Consider the following 27,572-nt stretch of genomic DNA (forward strand, 5'->3'; position numbering starts at 1 on the left):
ACAAATCGACCACAAGGATCTTTCGATTCTGCCTTCAGGACAAAGTTTAGTTTGCTACCCACCAATACTGCCACCCGTTTCTTTTTGAATTTTGGAAGCATAAAAACACTTATCGATCGACCTAGCTCTCAGGGCTGGTTCCTTCCCCCTCTGCCAGTGTCTCGTAGAAAAATGATTAACTTCATCAATTGGTTAAATTCACGTATTGTTAAGGATCTCTTATTCAGGGAGTTTAAGCTTCTAACATTGTGAACCCAGTGCCATTGTAGCATTAGTGCCGCCCAGTGTGTGAACTGGTGCCATTTAGTATCCCAACCCTCTGTAGAATGGCCTTAACTGAAATGTATAACATTTAGAACCCCTTGTAACCATTCCATATCTCCCCCCTTTCCTCCATACTTATGGGACATTCCTCCGTCCTGTGGGACGGGACCGGAGCACTTTGTAAAAGCATCAAAAATGTTGCAATTTTTTTTAGTCCTTCCTATTTCTACGCGTGGTACTGCACGCGGCCGTAACCCCACCCATCTTAGCTCTGCATCGCCCATCAGTCCTTTTCTCCACTCGTTCAAGACTGGATGCTCTTTGCATCTGCCAAAGTTCCTTTTTTCCTCCTCTCTGGCTCTCGCTAGCGTTCATGTGATAGTCCGTCTATGCCTTTTCAGCTAGACTTCCCGAATGATTCTTCCTGTCAGCGACGCTTCGCTAAGGCGGATCCCCATCCTCTGTTTAGAGTGACTGGGTCCTGATCACCGCTGGGACTCGTGTTTTTATTGCGATTCCCTTTCGGTCCGGGCACTTCAACATCAGTTAGAGCGGTGGGAGGAGGTGTTTCAGTGCGCTCCTACGCATTTTCAATCTTTCATCGAGGAAGAGAAGAAACGCCCGGTAAGTCCCTTACTTTTTAGGGTACTCCAGCCGGGGGACTCCTTCCAGGGTCGTCCCGGTCTGGGAGGAGCGTCGACAGCTCCGTTACCTGCCTTCTGGGCCTAAAAAGTGTACCAGAGTTTTCTCCAAGGGTCTCCGTAAGGAGCCTGTGGACACCAGATCACAATCCGAGGCCCCTCCTGTGGGGGCTATTTGTAGACCGAGTTCTACCGAGTCATGGGGTACCGGTGCTCGCTCGGAGGCCTTCTTAATTAGAGCTCCCCTCAACTACTGGGCTGTGCCCCGAGGCCTCGGCTGGGATAGTTGATACCGACGGAAGTTCGAGGCCCACTGTGAAGAGGCTTCTACCGGGCTTGGGTCCGAGGTCCCTCGTTTAGAGACTAAGGCGACCAACAGCCTTGTTGGTGAAAGGTGTTCCTCACCGGTCCCTGCTAGTTTGGCTATTGGCATGTCACAAACATCCCAGGCCGCACCGTACCGACTCGGCCGAGGTTCCTTGTGTTAAGGCTAAAATGAAGACCCCTGACCCACCTGTGGGGACCCCTGCCTCACTTCCACACGTGTTGCAGTTCTCGTCAGGTGCTGACAAAATGGCGGCCATTTTGGATGCATCCCTTACAACTACGCCATTGGCCTCGGGTGTAGGGATTGGTTCCATAGGTGAACATCGGTTTCCTTGTGCACATCCGTTTAGTCCAGTTTGACTGGAACGCCCGGATGCCCTTCTGCACAATGTCTCGCTGCCTGTGGGTTCGGCACCCTTCATTTTTGTGGACACTTCTGGGGATGGGCCTCCTTGGCAACCCTCTCCCCTGCGTCCCTGGAATTATCCTCATGAGAGGCCTCCTCCGGCTGCTCCAAAGCTGTCGCCGGAGGATGCCTTCTTCGGTAAGTTTCAAGTACTTATGCGTTCCGACCCCATGAGAGAGTATTTCAAGGGTCTGTTTAGGGAGATATGCCCGCCTGCGCCGGCTGCGCCTCCAGTGGTTCCACCGGCGCCTCCTTTGCCTGTGGGGTCTCCCCCTACCCTTCCGCCGTTGTCCCCAGTGGACAAGGTTGTTGGGCCCGATGTGATTCAGCAAGACACTGACCTGTCGGATGACGTGCAGGGCAATCGGGACAGCAAAGACCAGCCCCGCTCTATTCGAGCTTTTCATAACCCGGTATTGGACATGTGTCCGTTGGATGTCCCAGTACCCGAGGCACCCGTTCCGCAGGTGTGTGTGCTTTCGGGGGCGTTCACCTTGTCTCCTTCGGAGCATACCGGTCTGTTCTTGCAGAAGGACGTTTTGGCCGAGGTCCATAGTCTGGGAGAAGCCGTACTCTGGACTGTTTGTCAATAAGAAAATAGACACGCGTTATAGGCTGCTTTCTTCGGAAAAGGTGGTCTTAGCATCTTGTCTGCCCCCCTTTTCCATGGTGGTGGCTGCAGCCACTTCGCAGTCCAGGCCTGCAGCATTCTCTTATACGACGGCTACTCAAGAGGACAAGCTCCTCAACTCCCTTGGGAGAAAGATTTTTGCTAACTCGGCCCTGCAGCTACGGCAGGCTAACGCAGAACTGGTGATAGCGGGGGCGAATATGAAGATGTGGAAAGGTCTGTCTGAGTTGGAGGAGTTCGTTGCTGTCGAGAAACTGAAGGATTTTAAGGCGGGACTGTTGGATGCCAGGGTCCTGGCCCAGGATCTGCTGGAGGCCGCAGCTCATCACGTTGACACGTCGACACTTCGGCCTGGGGCCTTATGCTTATAGTTGATACCTCGGCAGGCTTGGCTACATGCCATCAAGTTCTCCAAGGAGGTGCAGGACAAGCTTTTGGACCTGCCGTTTGATGGCAAGAAGCTTTTTCATTCTTCAACAGATGTGGAGCTGACCAAAACTAAGGCTAGCACCCAGAACGCCAAGTCTTGTCCGTCCTGATGAAACCGCCTTTCAGGACGCAGAGACCATTGTCACAAGTCCGGCCCTCCTCAGGGGTTTCTAGATCAAAAATCTCGCAGAGTGGACACCCCTTTGGGGAAATTCCCACCGGAGGCAGCAATAGACTCGGTTTTTCTCCCGCTCCTCGGGTTCAGGCGGTAACGCCACCGAAAAACCTGCCAAATGAGGGTTCTCTGCGCTCGCACGAGACCCCGCTGGGAGGACGCATTGCGTCTCATTGGGAGGCGTGGCAGACCATCACCGACAACCGGTGGGTCTCGTCAGTTGCTCGGGTGGGCTTCAGATTACCCTTACCCCCTACCCCACCCATCTACCCTCCTTTCCAGCAGTCAGGATTGTCCTCCCTCAGAGCTGAGATTCAGAAATTGCTGGACCTCAGAGCAGTGGAACCAGTTCCCCCTAGGGGAGCGAGGGGAGGGCTTCTATTCCTGGCTGTTTACGGTGCCCCAACCAGACTGGCCTGCGCACCATCCTAGACCTTTCCCAGTTAAATCTTTTCCTACCCCACGAGAAATTCAAGATGATCAAGCCTGGCCAGATAAAGTCCTCTTTGCAGATGGGCGATTGGCTCAGCGTGGCGGACCTTCAGGATACGTACATGCATATACTGATTTGGAATCCACACAGGAGATTCCTCCGTTTCTCTGTGGGAAAGGAGTATTTCCCGTTCATAGTGCTTCCTTTTGGCCTCAGCTTGGCACCACGGGTCTTTACGAAGATGTCGGTGATTGCAGCTTATCTTCGTCTGCAGGGTATCCAGGTGTATCTATATTTAGACAATTGGCTCTTACGCAGCCCTTGCCCGCTGAAAGCCGCGTGCAATCTTCAGTCTCTACTCCAGCTCCTGTTCCATCTCGGGCTGTCGGTGAACTGGCGGAATTCTTCCATGACGGTTTCTCAGGACTTGATTTTCCTGGGTTTCGCTGGAACACGATCGACTGCAGAGTTTAGCTGGCGGGGGACAGAATGGGGGATCTGTTGGCCACGTGTCTGATGTTTATGCAGTCGGAGAGCATGTCGGCCTGGTGGTTCCAGAGGCTTCTAGGCCTCATGGCCTCGTGTGTTTTGGCTCTACCTCTCGCTCGTCTCAAGATGAGGCGGACTCAGATGGCTCTTCGGAGTTCTTGGCGTCAGGCTGTGGATCTGGACTCTCAAGTTGATATTGATCTGGGAGTGGACCTGGAGTGGTGGTCGTCTCTCAGCAACCTGTCGGTGGGTGTGGGTTTTCAGGACCCAACCCCAATGGTAACGGTCACGACAGACTCCTCCCTTCTGGGGTGGGGTGCAACGTTTGATCTTCAGGTCTCGGACCTTTGGTGGTCTCAGGACAAGTTCCTTCACATAAATCTGGAGCTTCTGGCAATTGTCCCAGCGCTCATTGCATTCAGAAAGGTCATTGCCAACAAAGTGGTCCGTATCCGCACGGACAATGTGGTGTCTATGTATTACATCAACAAGCAAGGGGGCACCAAGTCTCCCCCTCTTGTGGACCTGTCCATCCAGATTTGGCAGTGGGCGGTTCGTCATGGTGTCTGGCTGGTAGCAGTACACATCCCGGGCCAGCTGAACGTTACGACAGATGCCCTCAATCGGCAGACCATGGTCAGCTACGAATGGTAACTGAAGGCGGAGATGCACTCGTGGAATTTCCTCTGTTGGGGCACTGCGGAGGTTGACCTCTTCGCAACGTCTGCAAACAAACTTCCTCTGTATGCCTCCAGAAATGGTCTGGGAGCCTCGTCTGTGGGGGATGCTCGCAAGATTCCTTGGCACAACATGAGGGCCTATGCTTTTCCGCTTCTGATTCATCGGACGATTTGCAAACTGAAGAAAACGGTGAACTGTTCGCTTCTGCTCATAGCCCCGTGGTGGCCGGCCAGGTTCTGGTTCTCAGAACTTCAACACCTGTTGGTGTATGCACCGATCAGGCTACCTGTGAGTCCCGATCTGCTTCACCAGAGGGGATCAACAGCTGTGGCACGCCTCCCCACAATCGTTCAGCTTGGCGGCATGGTTCCCGAGTTCAGGTCTTTAGAACATCTCAAGCTGTCTGCTGATAACATGCGCATTATCCAGGCAGCCAGGAAGCCCTCGACGAGGTCTAAGTATAGAAGCAAATGGCTTAGGTTCTGTCATTGGTGCTTAGGCAAGCAGCTGGATCCAAGGGAGGCTACGATTGACACTGTGCTGTCCTTCATATCCCACCTAGCAGAGTCGGGCATTCAAGTTCTGTCGTGCAGAACTTATCTTTTGGTGGTAGCCGCCTACCTATCCACGGACCAATGCTCTTTTTCTGTTTTAGGAGACATTTCGCGGGTTTGACGCGCCTTTATTCCACGGGTTCGCAAACCGCACCCAACGTGGGATCTGAATATGGTCCTTACGGCATTGTGCCATAAACCGTTCGAACCAATGGCCACGGTGGACCTTAAGCACCTTTCGTGGAAGGTGTCTTTTTGGTTGCCGTTACTTCAGCAAGGCGTGCGAGTGAGCTTCAAGCTTTGTCGGTGATGCATTTCTTCTTGGTTTTCCACAAGGATAAGGTGGTCCTACGGACAAATTATTCTTTCCTGCCAAAGGTGGTCTGACTTCCATCTAAATCGGTCAATCTCCCTGCCAAATCTTCTTTCAGAACCCTGCTTTAGAAGTGGAAAGGGTTCTGCATTGGTTGGACATTAGGAGGGCTCTTAAGTTCTGTCTAGACAGAACATCGGGAATTAGCAGCTCTTCTCAACTATTGGTGACCTTTGGTAATCCACAAGGTAGACAGGCCTCTAAGGCGACTATCTCCAGATGGATCACTGCTTGCATTACGGAGTCTTACACTGTCCAAGGGTTGCAGCCTCCTAAAGGTATTCATGCACACCTGGTGCGGGGTAAGGCAGCTGCAGTTGCCTTTCAGAAGTATGTCCCCTGGGAGACAATCGCGAAAGCGGCTACATGGGCCTCCCCATCAGCTTTTTGTAAACATTGCCTTGACCTGAGCTCCAGATCTGATGCTCAGTTTGGCCAGGCTGTGCTGAAGAACCTGTTTCAGGAAGGGGTTTTCCATCCACCCGTAGTTCCTGTAAGGAGTGCTTGGGAATCTCCCACAAGTATGGAGGAAAGGGGACGGGACTAGGTTAGTCACCGTAGTGACCGCCTTACTCATAGTCCCTAGTTCTTTCTCCATACGCCCACCGTCCCCTCTAATAAGGTTCCTCTGTTATTGCTTAAAGGTCTCTGACCTGGTGATAGAAATGGACTGATGGGCGGGGTTACGGCCGCGTGTAGAACCCCGTGTAGAAAGGGGAAGGACTAAACATTTTAGCAACATTTTTGATGCTTTTACAAAATGCTCCGGTCGCGTCCCACAGGACGGAGGAATGTCCCATAAGTGGAGGAAAGGGGACTATGGACTAGGAGTAAGGTGGTCACTACGGTGAGTAACCTGGTTAATATCCGCCACTAACCCCCCGGACTGGATTCTTAACGACATCCGCACCCATGGCCTTTCTGATCTCAACCTGTCACCTCTCTGAGCCCCCTTCAGCAAACCCCTATTCCTTTAGAATTAACACAACATCCAAACCCTATGCACATAGGAGAAACAGTATTTGAGGCCTCACAGCACTTAACAAGCGGTTTACTTGCTCATCTAATGTTTGGAATGTTCATCGGCTCCCATCATAGAGCAGCCGACGATTGCCTCGTCCCCTCAAGATTGGGGGTGGGGGGGGGTTGCCGGGTTCAGTTTCTTAAATTTGTGAAGCCCCTTGACTTGTCTATCCACGGCACCTTTGCTTTTTGGGTCATTACTATGTCCCCTCCGAACCTGTGGGGGTGGCCACCAGAGCAACTGCTCAATGAATTTCCTGCGTTACTGGTTGCATTTGTATCCCTCAAACTCTAAGGGGAACCCCCATCTGTATCACACTCCCTTTCAGCTGTGCCATTTAGTTAGGGGGTGCAGAGTCTTCTCCGGGATATAGTAAACTCTGATAGGTCTTGGAATATGGTGTTGCAACGCTTCCCCGTTGACAGGACCCTTCTTTCTCAACATGTCAGTATCTTCGCTTTCTCCCCCTCCCTCTGTGTGCTCCATCGATGGTAGGCTTGGTGGTGGTATTGTCATTGAAGACCTTTCTAATGACATTGTTAATGGATTCAATTGTATTGCCCTGCGTTTCTCCGTCTCTCTGTAAAACAAAACCTTGGGTGGGTTGTTCCGACATTCTCTGTTTTCAGTCATCCATTTTCAAGGCACACTGCTCTTCCCTCCTTTTCAATTCCTAGATTTTCATATCCCTTTGAGTCTTCAATAGGTTGCCTGGGGAAGAGGGCTTATTCAGGGCGGCGTCTCCTGCGTGACTTGGCTAGTCTCCTGCGCCTACTGAGCGCTCCTCTTCTGGAAGGGTAAGTCAGCCCCTTTGGTTCGTGGTCACTGTCACTGTGGAGAGATGTTGCACTTTCTTTGGGGCAACGGGCGCCAGGCCTTCCAGGCGACTAGTTCAAGCCTATTTTCCTTGTGTATGGGGAGAGGTGCTGAGATGCTCGTGAGGGGCTCGTCAAAAGGCGCATCTGGTCTCATCAGACCAGATGTCTAACAAAGATTGATGTAAATTGATCCAGTGGCTGCAGTTAAGGATGGGAGATATAAGCGAGGAGGCTGGGGCCTGGACTGCACTGGATCCTGAGTTGTACAAGCCTCCCTTGAATGCAAAGAAGGGAAATGCCACAGTGGGGAGTGGCAACAAAGGGCCACAGCCGTAGAGTCCCTCCAAGGGGAACCCCTGATGTAGCAGTTCCTGCTTAGCCGATGAGGGCAGGTGGGCACCGCAGGGGATCGCTGCACACCTCCCCAGCAGGGGGATGGGGGCACGTCCCTCCTACCCATTTTTGCTTCTGTTTAGTCAGGTGGCCTGATGTTTCCCCTCAGCTGTGGGCCCTCATCAGGGCCAGGTGGTGTGCAGGTCCTCTTCCGGTAAGGACAGCCTGGGGGCCACACTGAATGAACTCCTACGACTGCTGCAGCTGCCTCTCCCAAGAGGCACGCTGTTCAAGTGGGGACATCTGCTCCGGGTCTCCTCCTTCCCCGGGGAAGGAGAGTGTGGCGGCAACTGCGGTTGTGCTATGGCCGGCGGATGGCTGGGGGGGGGGGGGGGGGTTTATCGCTCCCCGCCTGCCCCACACATGGATTCTGGGGTTACTTGAATCCACTGTTGGATGAGTGGGAGAGGGGTGCAAGCCCCCTCGGGCCACACCCTGGGGGGATTTCGGGGGGAGGGGGGGGGGGGGTTCCATTGCCAGCAAGCTCCCACTGCAGGGCTTCTCTTCTTAGGGTATTCTTCGGACCCCGGGCTCAGGTCTCTTTAAAGTGGATCCCTCAGCCAGCCCGGGAGCAGGGCTCTCCCCGGGCTGATAGTCGTGGGCTGTATTTCGGCTCAACTTTGGCTCGAGTGCGGGAGAAGTCTTTTCTGTGGCACCATGGTGTAGCGCACCTGGGGGAGGGTGGGTGCAAGTTCGACTGAACGGGGGCTCTCTGGGTGTGGTGGGGGCGGGCTCTAGCCCCAAACAGGCCCTGTGGGTGAGGAACAGCAGAGTTTAGTGCATCTGTGTCCCCTGGTGGTCAATGGTGGTTGCCCATTTAAGGTGACTTCCCCCACACGCCTTTTCTGTACGTTCTGAAAAACCCTCTTCATTTCACACCTCGACATGGAAGGCTCATAAAATGGAGGGTGGTAAGGGACAAATGGGTGCAGAAGTGGAAGCTTGATTTTGTGTGCAGTCTAGCCCAGCCTATTGGGGCAGGAGTCTAACCCAAGACGAGAGGTAGGACTAAGTGTACATTCATCTCGGTGGCTTTTTCCCTGCATTTGTAGCAAACCTAAAATAACAGGACCCTCATTTGGGAATGTCTGCACCAGGCCGTTAAAATGCAAATTAATTGTGTCACCATTGGAGTTTCAGAGTAAGATGGTGTATTTGAGATACCAAGAGCTTCCTGAGTTAGGCTATTTTTAAAAGCTACTTAATGACAAAGCTGACTATATTCTGATAACAAAAAAGTGTCTTTAGCATGTCTCTTCGGTAAAATTTGAAGCTGCAATACATTTTCCATAAGTGTTCGGTTAACCGAGATGTTCAATTTTAAACACTGCTCCAGAATGTACTAATAGCACTGGTATATTGGCCCTAGACTCATCCAATTGTATTCTGCACAGCTGGCCTGTATCTAATGCAGATTGATATGTTTAGGTGCCAATTGTATGTCTGAACATGTCTTGTTTATTTTAGGGTCCAATGTGCGACCTCTTATGGTCTGATCCAGATGACCGTGGTGGTTGGGGTATTTCTCCACGTGGTGCAGGCTACACCTTTGGACAAGATATTTCGGAGACCTTTAACCATGCTAATGGTTTGACCTTGGTTTCTCGGGCTCATCAGCTTGTCATGGAGGTAAGTTGTGCTTCATCTGAGGTGAGCTTTAAACTAATCATTCCCCCAAAAACAATGCAGTCATATAGCATGGTGCTATTCTGCTTTGAAAAGATGATTGTGGAAGTCCAGTCCTCAAACTTTGCACATGCCACTAGCCATTGGCACGTAATTTTATGCTGTGTCTAGCTAAAGATCTGGGGGGCATGAGTGACTTTTTATGCCTGGCTAGTGGCTTGCAACTTAATCTACTTCTCTCCCACCCATCCCCCACTATTTAGTATCTAAACTGAATTGGATGTACTTTTTTGTTTTCCTCTATCTGGCTACAGATCTGTGTTTTACATCTATACTGCAACCCCTATACCATCGTTGTGGCTGCTATTGTTGCAATATGTTTGAATGGATTGTGTTTGCTCACGTAATCAATCTTTGATAATTGTCTTGCTGCTTTGGAAAAAAAAAAATTCTAGTCAGGGCGCTGTGTGGTAGCATCTGACTCAATGTCCCTCGAAGACCTCCGTCCGATTGTCGACGTCCTCTACAGTATATATAGCATGCACAGCGCCTGTGAGCTTGTTTTTCCGATGCAGCTTTCGCTTCGAAATTACGGCGCACTCTGGTTCAATAAATAGAACTTAATGTCTTCACCATCCAAGCCCAAGGCGGGTCTTGAAAAATATTGCGGGTCGAAGATATCAATCACTGACCCCCATCACGTTTGCCTGTGGTGCCTCAGTACGTAGCATCGTACAAAGGAGTGCAAATCCTGTCAGGCGATGACTGAAAAAGCTCTGAGGGTGCAAAGGTAAATTGATGGTGGGTAGAATTCCAAAATCCCCTTCTGTCACGAAAAAACCTACTTCAGATGAGTCTAGATTCTCCGTGTCGAAAAAGATCGAAGAAATCTCAATCGAGAATTTGTTTGCATCATTCATCTTGCAGTAAGTCAAAGAAAAATGTCATAGGTCTCTTGCTTCCTCGAGTGACTCCTCGCCCAAGCGAATAACATGTCCAAATCAGACTCCCCAGCAAAATGGGATAAGTTTCGGTGGGAGATAATGAAAATCTTCGAGGGCCCCCACGCCCTCGAAAGATCAGAAGAAAGACCATGTTCCGGACGCACTGCATAGAGACGACAAGGCAACGTTTTTAAGGCTAAACACTGATGTGCACTCACGAGTCCGGGACAAAAGCCTGACTAACATCAAGAGCCTTTGAAGCCTCGAAATAGTGAAGTGTCGACGACCTCGCTGATTCCTTCACGGGCTTTGTGGAAGACCTCTTTGAAGAAAACGGTCTGTTCCATCGACACCGGAACCTTCACCTATATCAAAGCCATTGACGCATAAATTGGAGACTGACACCATTGGCCTTGAGGCCTACTGTGAAGACTTTTTTATTTTTTTCTCAGAGCAACACAAGAGAAATGGTACACGACTCTACCACAAATTTCTTTAAATCTTTCTTAATGAAGTACATGAACCATCTGATCAGTTTGGTCTTCATTATGGCACTCTAAATGTGCCAGATGTTTATTTCTGAGGAATCTAGACTTAAAGGGCTCTATGACCAACTACAAACAGCCAGTGTCGCATCTAGACAGAATTATGAAAGATAGCATGTACCACACTTAGATGAAATTGTGAACTTTAGCCTGCATCACATCTAGATAAAATGGTGTGCCTCTATCCATCCTGTTGCTATGTATATGTATATGTATGTCGCCATGGAGGTATCCACTGTCCTGATCACGTGCCTGGTCTCAGGCGCTTTTACCACCATATCACACCACTACGCTTACTCTTCTATACACCCATTCAACTAGAACACTGCTATACCCCTGATTATTGGGCCTAGCTGTTCACACGCGAACACAACCCCACGAACACCTCATCGCCCTAATAAAACACAGCTAGCTGAAGCACATTCCGGCTAGCTTAGGCATTCCTCAGGCCTAATGCAGCCAGAACCCAGTCTGGGTGTCCACCCACCAGACTGAACAAATCAACTGATTTCCTCAGCACCACACCTATCGCTATTAAGCAGCTATCATCCAACAACCACACCAGCTGCGCACATATCCAGTGCACCCCCACAACACTCTCTCTACTGACTTGAACCATGGTTCCTGAGGGCGTTCAATTTACCAGTGCTTTGAGGTCATACAAATGATAAACGAGGCGCTATATAAATGCCAAGTAACATAACAGTGTAGTAGATAAATCTCCTGAGCTGGAATTTGAAAGCCAGATCCTGCAGATCATGCTCACAGCTCATATAGACAATTGATGAGCAAGGTAGTAGAATATTTGGGATGAAGTAGACCTCCTCTGCATTGTCCACAAGGCCTTCTGGGGCCTAAATACCTTCAACTCTCTCTTCCTAAATATCTTCCTTCCCGAGCCCTATGCTCATCCGTCTCCAACTCCCTCAGGGTCAGCCCTTCTCAAAGCAACGAGCTGGGGGTAGATCTCTCTCCGCGGCAGGGGCCTCCCTCGAACAGCCTTCCTGCCTCCCTGAAACTTGAGGAGAACCATCTCCGGTTCCGGAAGCACCTCAAAACCTTCCTCTTCACTTCTGCTTTCTCTCTCCCCCTGCTGAATTCTTCACCAAAACTGCACTGATTCTGCAACTGGGCCACTCTCACCGACCTCGGTCCTGGGCCCAGTCACTCTTCACTTGCACTGCCTCCCTGGCAAACCCTGCACTGCGGGACTGTCTCTGTATCACTACAGCCCCCCCCCCCAGCACTTGTCTGCACTTACCTTGCACTTGCCACCAGCTGGCCCTATTTATTATTTTATTTCTATTCTACTTATTTGTACTGCACTCCCCACCCACCCTCCCCCTTGCTCCTTTTCCCTTCCCCCTACCCCTGCACTTGCGCGGTCTGAATGACACCTGGCCTAGTAGGATCGTTGTCTGTCTTCCCCTTGTTCCCCCCCCTCCCTGCCTCGTCGCGCCTTGATACACTTGTGTATAGGCGTCTTACAAATGCCATATATCATATCATATATCCTCTTCCAACAGGATAACTTGATGGATATATGTTCCTCATCCTGGGCCACTATCCATTAGGAAAGTCTTCCTGGCCAGGAAAATACTGACCCTCTATTGGTGACTACATTTACTATGTGCCGGGCCAGCACTGTGGCTGGCGTGGCTTGTTGCCAGAAAGGCATTTCAACGCTAGCTGCAGCATGTTGAGCATACACCAGCACGTCTTCAGTACCTGTGACTGCAACCCATTTCTCCCCCCCCCCCCCCTATATCCCCTTTCCCCCACTGTCATCATCTTTTGGTAACATTAGTGAGAGGTGGCATTTTAACTCATACACATGCCAATGGATTGCACTAACAGAAGAGAAAAGGACATTGCAAGAAGGATCATCATTTTTGGTACTTGGAGGTACAATGGAAGTAACTTTAGAATAGGTCACCATAAGAAAGCCAAGTGGCAAATGACTTTCAGTATTGGAACATATGTAGCAACTCTATATAGTCATTAGGATTTGTTTTTATGAAAGCGTGATATGTTTACATAAGCTATGAAGTGACATCACTTGCAGAGTTGCAGATATGGCACAGTGCAATTAAATGATTTACCCAGCATCGCACACTTCAGTTAGTAGTGAAACTGGGATGCAGACAATTTAATTTGTTGATGCCGATGCCATTTAGCTCACTATTTTTGTGAAAAGGCTCTTTTGCTGATGCAGTCCATTGGTCACTCTATTTAGGGGTGTGCAGGGCATATTGTTTGGTTGGGGGCAATGGCCATGGGGCTCAGTGTCTGGATGCGGGTGGTGCCCATGGGGCATAGTGTAGGCTATGTGGTACAATATTTGGCTGTGGGGTGGTTACCATGGGGCATTGTGTGGGGGTGGTTGCTATGGGGCACAGTGTCTGGATGGGCATGGTGGCATAGGGCATAGTGTGCCTTGTTAGTCAGTTTATAGGTCTCACTTGTTAACTTGCTGCTACTATAACACTAGACACTGGAAGAAATCATTGAACTCTTTATATTCTGATGCATTTCAAAACTTTGAGCCCACTCTGAACTGCCTTTTAGCTAGGGTTGCATTTTTGGAATTAAGACTTGCTGTGCAAAGGAACCCTCTCTAGAACCTTCAACCAGGATAGTTGGACCAACCACTTTACTCCCTTTAAAGTGACTCTGCTGTATATGTTTGCAGATTAAATGTATTACTGTATGAACTGACCACAGGTACATGCAATAACTGATAATGCATCCTTTTTACTTTTCCAATATTGCTACAAATGTAACCTCGAACAAACACAAAAGTGAAGTGTCCTTTGAAGTGTATTCTCAAGTATTCCGAAGTGTTCTAGTGTAAATGTCTGAAGTATTTTGTGATTGTGAGACATATGATTTTATATGTATATTGGAAATCACAAGTAGTCTTTCGAGGATCTAAAGGGCACGTCAACATGGGTGTGCCTGTAACACTATCACTAACGTAACGTGTAGTGTACCCAAAATCCTTCACGCGTCGGATTCAGATTGTTTTTTTCCGCCCAACTAGTTGGTCGCCCTATGCAGAACTTGAGATGTATTGCAAATTCATTCATTTTTGTCCCACGACCGATTTTTTTTTTACTTTCATCTTTGGCTACTTCGTGGACCCCTACACCGAAGAAGTCAACTGATTTTGGTGAATGGTGCTTCGACCCTCCAGCCAGGCCTATACAGTAGGGAGAGTGGGGCCCTAGGGTTTGATTCTGAGAATGCATTTCCTTTTCCCCTGGCTTTCCCTTTCTGGTCTGACTGCCGCCCTTCTCTGCTATGGAGACAATTTGTTTTATATTTTGTCCGTCTTGTAGAGAAAATACCCTTGGAAGGACACCCATCACAAGTGCAATAGGTGCTTACATGGCGACCACGACGAGGATCCTGCAAGTCTTGCAAACTTCTTTTGTCTGAAGATGCTGAAAAATAGATGAAACGGTGGATGGCCTATGCAATGCAGGCTGAAGTGGTTCCCCCGTAGGCGCAATCAGTGACGCAGAGACTAGCGAGCGCCAGCCATGGCTCCGATGTGGAGGCCATAGACCTTTCCGCGGAAACATCCATTTCCCAGTTGCCCGTCCCCAACGGGCAGGCTGCCGGCACTGCTGTGGGGAGATCATACCCTGGTGACAGGGGCACACCCGCACCAGCTAAGGCTAAACATACAACCCCACAAGCTCCCTTGACAGAGATGTTGAGAAAGCATCAGGCCCGCTGAGTTTTGACAGCGCCTGATCCTCGCGATCGATCCGCCCTCCCTGCATCCATCGTCTCGGCATAAAAAAAACAAAAGCGCTGTTAAGAGCGTGTCTTTGTGGGATTTATTTACCCACTCAGCAGTACTTCCCCACATCACAAAGCTGCACTTTAGCAGAACCAGCAAAATTGCTGCGCTGGCTCCTGTGAGCATCACTGCCATCACTTGCAGCGAAAAAGGGATGGCTGCACTGTTTTGTCGAGCACCATTGGGCAAGATGGGACACGGAGCACCCTGAGAACGGCTACTAGGGTGTGTTCGTTTTTCTTACAGAAATGGAATGAAAAAGCAGCACTGCTTTGCTGCAAGCCTAAAGTTCCCATTGAAAAAGGGAATATTTCACCTTTAAAAATGTCGCTGCTCTGATGCTATGTTCCTTGTTCTGTATCACACTACCTTTATCTAAAAGGCCCTGTCATGCCCAGCCATATTCACAATGTGCTCCATCAGAAAAGAGCATTATTCCTTAATGACGGGCTGTGCCAGCCAAATCTTAGAATCAACAAAAGCTTTACTTCAGCTGCACGGAACAACGCTTAAACTTTGGCTACAAAATGTCAATCACTGCTTGACAAGAAATTCTAGCTTTCTGTGCACATGTCAATTTCAGGAGACCTTTGTCTTGTACAGACTGTGTAAAAAGATGTCTACAGCTATAGAACAATATGGGGAAGTCGGATAGAAAAACCGAATTTGAAAGATCCCAGCAACATTTATCATGTGTCAAAATGGGATTTACAAACCAGAAAAAAATGCCTGCGTTTGAAAGTACCATGTTGAACAAAAACTTGTCTGTGCCTAGCAATGTAAAGGGGTTTGTTGCTGGGAAACATATCGGGGATGTTTTACCCAACAGGTTTGTTTTTGATCCAGGACAAAGGAATTCCACTGCCTTGACTGAAATTATGCCAGCTCCAGAACAGGTCTTTCTCCGCTGGCTAAGCTAAGGCTTCCCCCCAAAAGGAACCACCATAAACTTCAGGACACGTGGCTGATAATTACTGGGTTGGAAAACTTTGACCAAGACAAAGTTCACATATTCATCAGACTTTGGTCTGTGCTCCAGTCTCTTACAATAGGATTTCTGGGACACGGATTTCGAAGTGAAAAATCGCACCTCCCCGTGACTTCTACAAGAAGCTTCCAAGAAAACTCCATGACAACCCTGGACTGAGGCGGGTGGGGGGGGGGTTAACCTTGGAAGCTATGCCCAGATGGAGAACAATACTGAACAGTTGTTTCCAAAGACTGTTAACTTGTAAGACTTTAATCTTTGCAACATGACTTCACAAAATGTAAAAGGTTAAGTTTAAATGTGAGTTCATAGGCTTTAATTTAAGATGTCGGGGACTTCACTGCCATGTTGGGAACGGAGATGGCAGAGAATTGCATTGGCGATCATAAGGAAAGTATCCATGCTGCCATGGCAAATGTTAATACTTACATACCTAATGATCCACACCCGTGTATAAAGTTATAGAATTTTAGGCTGACTATTTCATACTAAAATGGCCAAAGATTAGTAGAAGGGCGAAACAATGTCTTACAGACTGCAGAGTTGGACTGGCATGATCCGCACAAAATCTGTAATCTGCTCATGTAATTTGTTAAAATGTAACCACTGTACAAATGTGCCATTTATGTCAAAATTGGGTTGTGGCAAAATTAATTGTGGGAGGTTTTGAACATTGTAAAACTCGCATTATAATTCTGACATCAGGCCCTTGAAACCCAACCAGCTGAGAGCAAGGCGTCAACCATTACCCCTGACAAATCCAGTGGTTTAGAGGCGTGCTTAGCCAAGCCTGCCCTACCATATACCTCTGATTTCACCATCCTCTATAAAAAAGGTGGCTGACAGGACTCTGGACACTCTTTCCTGAATTTCCTGCTCCTGTGTTTCTGAACTGCTACGTTCATATTGCCAGACTCGAATCCCACTGCAAAGCTAAAGCCTTGCTGATCCTATCCACAGAAAGGCCTCAATCAAGAGAATCCCAGTAAAATCCCATTAACCAAAGGGAAAGCAGTGTTCTTTTTGGAAGCATCCTGAAACCAGACTGGCTTTTTGCCCACTAACTGCATGCCCGCTCCATCCCGCTGAGGCGTCGCTGTGCTGTGACCAGACCTTTGCCCAGCTGTATTTTGCCAAGAGAGTCCACCGTCTGGTAGCCCGAACCCTGGACTCCAGGACCCGGTTGACTGTGCCTAATCCCAAATTTAAGAGCAGACTGTGAGTATCCACATCCCGTCACATAGTCTACCCCCTCTTGATTTCGTCTTTATTCCTCTGTAATTAACCCTATCCATATCCTGATAACTTGTCCCCAACTGTCAACATTCTCTGCATCTTGTCCTTGATCGCCAAGCGTTGGCGCCACTTGTCTCTTAATTTCTGTCTTGCATAGATCATAAGTCATTAGCAATATTTTGATTAAATTAATTTTCCCTAAAGAAAAGAGGTACACTGTGTGAAGGGTTCTAGTTTAAGTAAAATTTGCCTTCTATTTTAAACCGATTTGAAACTCATTCTACCTTCCAAATCTCTCTAAATTCTTCACCTATAGCCCTACTTTCACCTCCATATTGTCCCGGTGCTGTGCATCCTTCACCCTGCCCAAAAACTGCATTCCAATTCAGTTTTTCACCCGTTTTTTTTGCAAAAAAACATTTTTACATTTAAAACTGCAAACTAGAGAAAACAACTTTTCCATGTGTGAATTCGTCTGCACTTCCATTTCAATCTGCTTTGTGAACTGTATGTGTTTGTGTTACTTTGCCTGATGGTTGCTGGTGATTAACTGATACTGTGATAAAACATATGCATAGCCGTATTTAAACACAAATATAATTGTCAACATCCAAGTGACATTTTAGGCTTTTGCAAAGGGTTTAAAATCCCTCTTATTTTGTGAGGGAAGGTTGGGTTTGCTGCCTCTTATCACCGACTACCTGCTGCTCCTTTCTGTCCACTCAGAATTAGATTATTTGTGGGTTGAGGGAACATTGCAGGGGAAACCCTTAACTTGGGTGCGATCTATCCTAATTCAAAAAGTGCTCCTATTCAATTGTGCTTTGGGATATGCTCATGTAGAAGGCTAACCAAGTGTAGTTCAGTAGTTTTTATTGTAATTTTCACCCCATTGGTGATTGCTGCCCAATATTAAAATGTGTTATTTTTGTGAATTCTAAAAATATTGTATTTTCACCAACTGGCCTGGTTCATGGTCCATTGTGACCCGGGGTATTTGTAAAAAGGGGGTGCGAGACGGGTCGGGTATCGGCTCTATCTGAATTAATTGAAATAAAAAAAAGCATTCCTATTGAGCGCCACATCACAGGATAAGACAAAGTGTTCTGGTCCGTTGTGTGTTTGTGATGCCCAAGTGGAATCCTTAACATCTGCCCCAAAGGTTTCGAAAACCCGGACTACGCCTACAGGTGCGTCAATCTCCCTCATCCACCGGAGCTATACAAAGTCTTGCAGCTATTGTTTCGGCAGCGAATGGACCAAGAAGCGTGCTGTCTCGTCGGAGTATTCTGAAGGGTCCCAGCCCCTCTCTAAGGCTTTGTCTGAGAAGTACCTTCCTCCTAAAGACCCTTCTCCTCCTGGAGCCTTCCCTCCTATGCCCTCCTCACGACCCCTCCGGTTCATTGCTGTGGACCAGAGTGAGTTTTGAGAACTACATGGACAAACTATCACAGTTGGTAGACTTTTCAGACACGTTTTTTTTTTTTTTTTACCCCCGAGTCCTAGGGAGGAAGATTCCTGCCCTAGTTTACCAAGGTGCAGAAGCTTTCAAGCCAAACCACAAGATGCTTGAGTTCTCAATCAGAAGAGGTCTACGAGAATCCCTATGGTCATGAAGACAATCCGTTTGGGCAGGACATTCCTGATCAGTGCCCAGATGGGGTCGAGATCAGCCTCTAGAGGAAGCACCTTGGGTTTCCCCCACTCCAACTCCTGACCAGACACCATTTATCTGGATCCTCCCTCCTAGCCTCCAGAGGCAGGCATCGCCTATTCACGATCAGATGGCTTTTAATGCAATCCTGAAACGGGCTGCAGACCATTTCCAAACTGCCGTGCAGGAAGCTGTTGAGGACATTCTGAAGGAAAAAAAACAAGTCCTGCTAAATTCCGTCAAGCGCCTCACCTTCTTTGCTGTCCTCTTCCCTTACAAGGGCTGTCAACCGTCAGGTTGAGAAACTGGTTTGCCCCTCTTCTTCTGACTTGTTGTACATCTGAGGGCATGCCACTCCAGACTCCCTGGTTTTCACTACCATGAGGAAGAGGGCTGGGTTGCCAGTGTCTACTGCAGAAGCCTCCCCGACAAAGACTGCAAAGAATTGTACTCCTTGGCAAACACATCACCACTGCAGCGGCGTAGTTGACGAGAATTGCTAATACTAGCCTCCTTGCGAGTTATAGTGATGTGCAGTGAACCTGCTTCAGCAAGAAGTCCCTGAACCGGTGCGATCACACCTACTGGCGATTGTCTCGGAAGGAAAACGGGAATACATTGGATGCAGCAGAGACTGCGGGGCACACTCTAGCCCAGGGTACTCTTCTCAAAAGGCACACCTGACTATATAAATCAGGGTTTGGCCTCCTTAATAAACCGGTGGAAGACGCACATTTATTTGGCAAGGCTGTGGATGATACCTTGGTGATGGCGAAAAAAGAGCATGAGACTTTCAAGTCTCAATCGGATCACTGCTAGACCTTATCAACTGGGAGGGCATAGCTCTCGAAGTACCTATGGGGCAAGTCTTTTTCCCGATCCCCACACAACCAGTATTGCACAGGCGGTACCGAGTGGTCCTCCAGATAAGGAGGAGCTGGCAACGGCAAATACCAGCAGAGGGGACAATGAAGAGGTATGGGTAGGGGCAGAAACTCCACCCCAAGAGGCTCCCCAGCCTCCACTTCGAAATGACTTGACAGTTTGGGTCCCCTCCCGTGCTTCCCTGTCGGGACGGTTAACATCTCATCTTCGCGCATGGGAGGGATCACTTCAGACCAGTGGGTGCTCAAGACAGTCGCCCACGGATATTGTCAAGTTCCACAGGCCACCTAAATACCATCCACCAATCAGCCGACGCCTATCGCCAGCACACCTGCAGATTCTGCTGGAAGAGGTGCAGATCCTTCAGGAAAAAGGCGCCATAGAAGTTGTCCCCATTCATCAGGTAAACGAGGGTATTTATTCAGTGTACTGCCTTGTACCCAAAAAGGATCTCACCATTTGCTGTGTTTAGATTTGCGTCCAGCGAAAAATTTGTCAAGCCACAAATTCTGAATGCCAACATTGCTGGAAGTAATCCACTGTTGACGCAGAGGGATTCCATGGAAACACTTGATATGAAAGGTGCATACTTTCATATTTCACTGTTGCCAGCGCACAGAGTACCTAGGTTCATGATTGAGAACAAGCACCATCAGTTAAAGGTTCTCCCCTTTGGCATTGCCTCACCCCAAGGGTCTTTACGAAGGTAGTATCGGCTCACCTGCACAGGCAGTCCATTCCAGTCTACCTCGACGACTGGCTAATAACGGGGGATTCATACAGAACATGCCTAACGGATACCCAGAAGACATTAGATCTCTTCAGTCTGGGATTCTCAATCAACGAGGAAGTCCAGCCGAGACCCCCGCCAAGTCGAGCAATTTCTGGGGGCTCTAGTTCAGACCAAAGACTGGATCGTCTGCCCCCTCCAATGAGAGGGTTCAAAACATGCTGTTCCAGATCCCTCACTATGTAGTCAAACGCGAGGTGACCATACGCAAAGCCATGCGACGGTTGGGCATGATGGCCTCCTGTATTTATCTAGTCCTACATGCACTTTTGCAAACGCCCCCATCCCTATGCAAGAGTGGCTCTCGAGCCAGTGGTTTAAGGCCAGCGGACAATGTGACAATCTAGTGGTGATCTCGGCAGCACTCGTTCTCACTCTCCAGTGGTGGTCAAGGGAAAACCTCTTGCAGGGGAAGACCTTCAGCAGCCCCTCAGTAGAAGCCACTCACCATGGACGCATCTCTGACAGGGTGGGAGGGGAGGGCTCACCTCCATCAGACAGCGCACACCGTTGGTCCATAGCAGTGGCATCCAACCACATAAACCTATTGGAACTGCTAGCAGTGTTCAAGGCACTGAAGGCCTTTCAAACACCTCCAGGGAAAGACCGTCCTAGTCCTCACACAGTTCCACAGCCATGTATTACCTGTACAAGCAAGGAGGCACGCCCTCTCCAGGGCTATCCAAAGGGTCACAGAACATATGGAAATGGGTTCTCAAACACAACGTGTTCCTGTCGCAACACGTTCCAGGGGAACTCCATCTTCTGGCGGACATGCTCAGCAGAGACTTCCCACTACCCGTAGTGTACGAATGGTGATTACACAAAGACATTGTTCTCCACGTCTTTGCAGACTGGGGCTTCCCAGAGATCGACTTGTTCGCAACTCTGGATAACACACAATGCCCAGATTACGCCTGCAGAAGCGCTCCAAGGGGAACGGACTCTGGATAACATGGTTTGGGGAAATTTGTCTTCGCTGGCCCCTCCCCTCCCCCCCCCCCCCCCCCCCCCTTACTCCCATACTAAACAAAATGGTGCACCAGGAACAAGTCATGATGATTCTGGTGGCCCTGATGTGGGCCCGCCAACCCTGGTTCTCTCATCTCTTGGCAATGTCAGTCTCCCCCTGCCAGGAAGCTGCCATGCCCGTACAACATGCTGGCACAAGACGGGGGGGGGGGGGGGGGGGGTGTTAACGCTTCATTCATGCCCACAAACACTCAATTTAGCAGCCTGGCTCCTAAGGTCATTCGGACACCTCCAACTACCTCAAAGATGCTTGGACATACTCAGGAAGCACGAAAACCTAACACCAGACATTGCTACTCCAGCAAATGGAAACGCTTTGTCAGCTGGTGCAATGCCAAGAGCATCAATCCTATTCAATGCTCGCCAACACCTATTGGGCTGTACCTAACTCGCATACTAGATTCAGGCCTGGTTTTCAATTCCTTTAAAAGTCCACTTGGCTGTAGTTTCAGCTTGCACCACATCCCAAAAGGAGGTTTAGTGGTGGAAAGTTCCAGTAATCCAGGCATTTGGGGCTTAAGACATACTCCCCCCGCCCCCATCTCCAACCCAGCTCCCTGACGGAACATTAACTTTGTACTGACTAGACTAATGGGGCCTCCCTTTGAACCTCTGCATAAGGCTAGCCTTTAAGCACTCCGTTACAAGACCGCCTTCCTGGTGGCAGTCACATCAGTAAGGGGAGTTGGTGAACTGCAGGCCCTTTCAGTTCAAGACCCATTTGTCACGCTTCACAAAGATAAGTGGTCATGCACACTCGCCTACGATTTGCGCCTACATTTATTTCAAAGTTCCATGCGAGCCAATCAATAGAACTACCCACCTTTTTCAGACCCCATTTAACGTGGCAGAAAGAAGCCTCCACACACTTATGAGGAGAGCAGTAATCTATTATCTGGAAAAAGACAAGACCACTAAGGAAAACAAACCCGGTTTTCGTTTCGCTGGCAGAGAAGGCGACCCTGTCTCTAAATCTATGTCAGTGGATCATAAACCGCATCACACTGTGCTACACTCTTGCCAAGAGATCTGCCCTTCAAGCCTAGAGTGTACTCTACTCTGGGCTTCCATTGCCTTCATTGCAAATGTTCCTCTTAAATCCATTTGTAAAGCAGCAACCTAGAGTTCTGTGCACGCCTTTACACAACACTGCCTGGCTACTCGCTCTAGGTCAGCTGGGACAAGCGGTGCCACGTCCTCTTTGCTACTGTTCCTTCACACATCCCACCACCATCTCTGGGTACTGCTCGCTAGTCTATGCACAGCATGTGATTCGAAGCAGATTAACAAGCATAAGAATTAACGTAATAGAATTTCTGATATTTGTATGTGCTTAGATCACATGCGCCCACCCTGCCTCCCTTCTTGGAGTAGAAGGAACATAGACTTCTTACATCTCTCTTTACTCGCTCAAAGTGGTCATAAGGCTCCCTCACGGCAGAAAAGAGGGACCCTGACGCATGATGGATTTTGGGTACACTACACGTCACGTTGGGCACGCCCGTGTCCACTTCCCCTTTCGATCCTCGAAAGAAAGATGCAATACTCTGCAATTAACACTAATGTTGGACTATATGCACAGCATGTGAATCTAAGCAGATACGGTTAGGCAAAGTTTGTATGCAGTACCCTTTAGGACCACTACACACAACTAAGACTAAAGGTGTAAGCAAAACCAACCTTTGGTATAAGTCTGTACTACAGTTTTGTGGTGGCGTTGCTGAGCAGCCACACTTATCTCGAGGGAATGTGAGCTGTAAGGATGTTGCACACAGGTCTATAATTACAAGTATTCAAATATTCTTTCTTGGTAAAATACTTAATTTATTTCAGTCAGTTACTAAACCTTCACAATATCACATTCTGAGGCATTTCAACTACTTTGAAGGAGGATCAAAATGGCATTCAGAGCATTTTAAGTCGGAGCAAAAAGGCATAAGTTAATAAATATCAGTTACTCTTAAACAGTGTGCGAATAGTTTGAGTTCCCCAGACGAGTTGATTCAATGCAATAGGTTAGGCCAAAGTCAATGGGCTAAAGTCTTATATGAGAAAGCGGTTCTGGGAGTTGAACGGCAAAGTCTTTGCCAAAGTTCTCAGAAGTAGTTTGTAAAAGATTCATGTTGGGTCAGAAGCTGACTAGCACTGCAAGTTGCCAAAGTTTCAAGCACTTTCACACTGAGAGGTAAGTTCTCTTGGTCTGGTTTTCACAGTACCTTACAATGAAGAAAGATGCAGCTGAATTGGTCTGTTCCTGGCAGTTCCTGCAGATTTCGCTGTTCCTGAGCCTCAGTCGTGGGGACCAATAGGGAGACGTCGGGGGACTCCTGCACTGCACGGGGACTGGTCAAAAAAGCTGGCAAAGGCAAATCTTCAATTCTGATGGCTGTAATCAAGCACACAAGCTGGTGTCCTTCTCCCTGGCTATTCAGTTTCCTGCAGCACTCTGAGGAAAATACAACCAGCTCAGAGAATGGTATCCAGTTGGCTTATGAGTTGGTCCCTCCAACTCAAAGGGAGAAGTTGTTCTTGAAGGGCTTCTGTTGAGATAAACTTGGTGATTCGGACCTGCAGCAGGGCTTCACTGGGCAAACCAACGGTCCAGGAGTTGCAGCAACTGTCCTCTTCCAGGTCGTCTTCGGTTCTATTGTTCCAGTGGTTGACTCTGCCTTCCAAGCCAAGAGACTTGCTTTTTTAAACAGTTTTCTCCCATTCATTCCAGCATAGCTGCCACTCACCAAGCAGGGTGGCTGTCCTTACCGGACAGTCAGCCAATCACGCCAGAGTGCATTTGGGTCTCCTAGGAGACTAAGCAGAGTTTCGGGCACCTTCCTGCCCACCCCAGACACTCGGGTGCCAGAGGCGGTCTTCAGTCCTGAAGCCCGCCAAAGGCGTAGGAACAAAGGGATCAAATCTGATTTGGTGCGCAGAGACAATATTTCCAAGAAGAATTTGCGGAAAAAAACAGGACCCGTTTAAACAAAGGAGACTCGGACGCCATCTTGAAAAACATGGCTCCTGCGATTTAACTCTACCAATGTTCGCGGTCAGGAAAAATGATGGTAGTTAATTGTAAAACGACTGCCATCAGCCATTTCGATAGAAAAAGGTAGCATTTGACTGCTACCTGAGTATCTAGACAGGGGATACTAGGTAACCCCCTAGCGCACTATAGTAATATAGGGTGTGCTGGGCTTAGGAATTTGAAAAGACTAGTAAAGACAATTTCACTCTACTTTCTCTGGGAAACAGTAGTTTATCCCAGAGAAGGTATTTAAACCTTGGGATAGCCTGAAAGGCTTCAATTTGTCACGTGACACACACGAAAAGATGAAGCCTATGGAGTGGTCTAAAACTCCACAATCAAAGAAATAAACACAGAAAACAAACATAATTAAAAAGTTCAAAGTCTAGCAAAAGAGCTGGAGGGCTCTAAGGTGGGAGGAATTGGCACCTTTGAGAATTCTCCCTAACAGATAAAATCAACACAATGCTATTACGGTAAGTAATGCATGATGTGTGTCTAAGGTTCAGTGTACTTGCCTACAGCTCACATCTTAAAGATAAGCCTGACTGCTCTGCCACTCTACCAAGCTCCTGAGTTAGTACAGACTGATACGAGCTGGAGATCTACAAACCACTGGGATATCTTACTAAAGTCTTACTACCAGTAGGATGTTAGAAACACTCCCCAACAGCCTGCTAGTTTTTTCTCAAAGTAGTCTTCTGAAAGTTAATTGCTTAATTGGAGCTTAAATTGGTGTAATAAAAATGTCTTAACCAAGTCTGCCATCAGCCACTCTGTTTATAGGCACTGTGTGTCCATCATCAAAGTCCTGTTAAAAGTTTAAGTATTGGGCATTTGCCAGTTGCTATTTGATGCCCAGCTACTCTCACCCTTTAACACCTGCTACCATTAGTAGTCCTTTAATATCACTTTGGCAGTGCCTGGCAAGTGCCTTTCCCATACCTACACAAAAGCCTACACTGTTGCGTGTTTTTCAAATCTAGGCAGTTGACTTTAGGAGCAAACGAATTGTGTAATCTAAATGTGCTTGTGGTCAATGTTTTTAGGGAATGCTTTTTTAGGCTTGCTGTATGCAATGCATGCCTTCACTTATATATATGTTACCGCTTTGAAACTGATGAATAACATTGAGGTGAGTTTTTCTTTTAATGTGTTTTTTCCTTTCAGGGTTATAATTGGTGCCATGACCGAAATGTGGTTACCATTTTTAGTGCGCCCAATTACTGTTATCGCTGTGGGAACCAAGCTGCTATAATGGAACTTGATGACACTTTAAAATATTCCTTGTAAGTTAATTTGGTATTTTAATTTTTTTGCTGCTTGATCTTTAGTGAATTATAAAGCCTAAATGTAGCCACTGCTGCAGTTTCACATAATGTGTAGGTGGCTTGTGGTGAGTTGCCGTTTGTATTAGTTGGAAAAATGCTTCTGCACCACAGAAAAGAATGGGGTTACAAATTGTTGTCGAGTTTAGATGTCCTGTCCTGCTGGCAACATATGAATGCTGATTTAATGTTGGTGCATGTAGTGATTGACCTTGGGAGAAAGTTGAGTTTGCCTGTGATTGTTCTGAAGGCGTCAGTTGTGGGCCTGAACTGGAGTGCTAGCGGATGGCCGGTGTGTGGGTTCTTATGTAATTATGACCAACTGACCAACTATGTATAATAAATCATACCTGATCTTCATACTAAGTGGTTTGCAGATGGTCCCGATCCTCTGCCACGACCCGGTTAATTTATTTCTGCAATGTTTGTCGGTAACGGGTACCCGACAAACATTGCAGAAATACATAAACCGGGTTCATGGAACCAACAAACAGCCATCACAGAACCAGGCCCCGGTCACTGATGCTGGGCTGCTGGCTCACACGCAGGCTGCTACTAGGCCTCGGTCACCGTGATGCTGGGCACGCAGGCTGCTGCAAAAGTGTGAAGGTGGCACTGTGCCCTTCATGCCACCGACAAACATTAAATGTTGTGATTTCCGTTGGCTGAGAAACAGCCAATGGAAATACTGTGACATGCATTCTTTCTCCAGCATGGGCTCTGGCATGGATTCACATGCTCATGAATATTCCCAGTCAGGCTGGGAATCCTCAGTAAAGAAATCAGTGTTTCGTTTCTGAAATGTCTTTCTAGTAACCAATTACTGGTCTTTGGGTCATACTGCTGCCAGCCAATGACTGCCCTCTACCTAAGCCCCTCGAGCAGCCATCTTCAGATTTTTACCGCACATTCAAGTGTTGAGTCCTCGTGCTGTAGCTCTCAAGCTTTTACTGCGGTTTGCGTTTTTTTTCGAAGAGTTTACGCTTATATTTTCGGTCAATCGAGCCTCAAGCTCCACCGACTTTACTTCAGATTGGGACCAGTTTTTGAAACTTTCTACACCCCTCAAGGGCACCTTTTTGTCGTGTTTTCCGCCTTTGAGGATTCCGGAAGATCTTTTGAGGCCTACCCGGCGTGGACATGGCCCAGGACAAGGGAAGCATGATGCCTGTTGGATCCAAGCTTTTCGGGAGCTGCCCTTCATGTGGGCTTCAGAACGTTTTTAAGGAGGATGAGCACTCTCGGTGCCTCTACTGCCTTCACGACAAATCGCACGTGGAGAAGGACTGTGTTTTTTTGTAAGAACATTTCAGAACGATGAAGGATCGTCGTATTCGACTCGTCAACTGGCTGGAAGGGAAGAGCCCAGCAGCGCGTGAGAAGAGGAAGAAATCAGAGCGGCCTTCTAAGACCTTTGAGGGCGCTCCGGCGACGTGGGGGCCAGCAGGCAAAGCAGTGTCTGCGGCCACCGGGAGTCCCGATCGGTCGGGCTCCTCTGCCAGGCAGGGCACACTGTCACCGACACCATCAACCACATGCCCACGCTCTGGCTCGGTGAAGAGGAAGTGGAGAACCCGGGTAAGCTTCGGGAGAAGCCAAGGTCGATCTCGACTGAGACAGCCGAGGGGGAGCGAGGCGGTGACCCCCCCCAAGGTGAAGGCCTGGAGTCGTGGCGGCCCTGGCGAAACCTACGGAGGCTTCCCCAGTGGAGGCGACTTCAGGCGCTAGAGTTTCCCTGCTGCCCAGGAGGGAATCTCTTCTGTCGATCGAAGACCCCTGTGAAACCCCAGCAGGAGAAAGAGGGGGGGGGGGGTTAGCCATAACGGACACGGATACCACCTCTGAGGAGGAGTTGGTGAGCGTCCACAGGATCCTGGACAAGAAGTTCAAGGAATCAAGGGCTGACAGGAAGGATAATGACGAGGCCAACGAGGAGAGCAACGGAGGGGCTGATGAGGAAGACAGTACCACAGGACAATTCAGGAGCTATCTTGGCCATACAGACCCTTCATACAGAGATGAGGACAAGGATGCCCTTACCACAAATGACCCAGCGGAAACTGGACCGTT

The 27,572-nt window shown here is 48.5% G+C and overlaps 1 protein-coding gene across 1 annotated transcript in view; it reads left to right on the forward strand.

Annotated features, from left to right (window-relative positions):
- The window catches only part of LOC138510432 (serine/threonine-protein phosphatase 2A catalytic subunit beta isoform), a 161,803-nt gene that overhangs the window by 107,483 nt on the left and 26,748 nt on the right, over positions 1–27,572 (forward strand). The window contains exons 5-6 of the mRNA XM_069626086.1: positions 9,106–9,267; positions 25,345–25,463. Coding sequence (XP_069482187.1) covers positions 9,106–9,267; positions 25,345–25,463 — 281 coding nt within the window. The remainder of the gene's footprint in view (positions 1–9,105; positions 9,268–25,344; positions 25,464–27,572) is intronic.

This window comes from Ambystoma mexicanum, chromosome 6p, assembly GCF_040938575.1.
Source record: "Ambystoma mexicanum isolate Mex_15411 chromosome 6p, UKY_AmexF1_1, whole genome shotgun sequence".
Taxonomy (NCBI): domain Eukaryota; kingdom Metazoa; phylum Chordata; class Amphibia; order Caudata; family Ambystomatidae; genus Ambystoma; species Ambystoma mexicanum.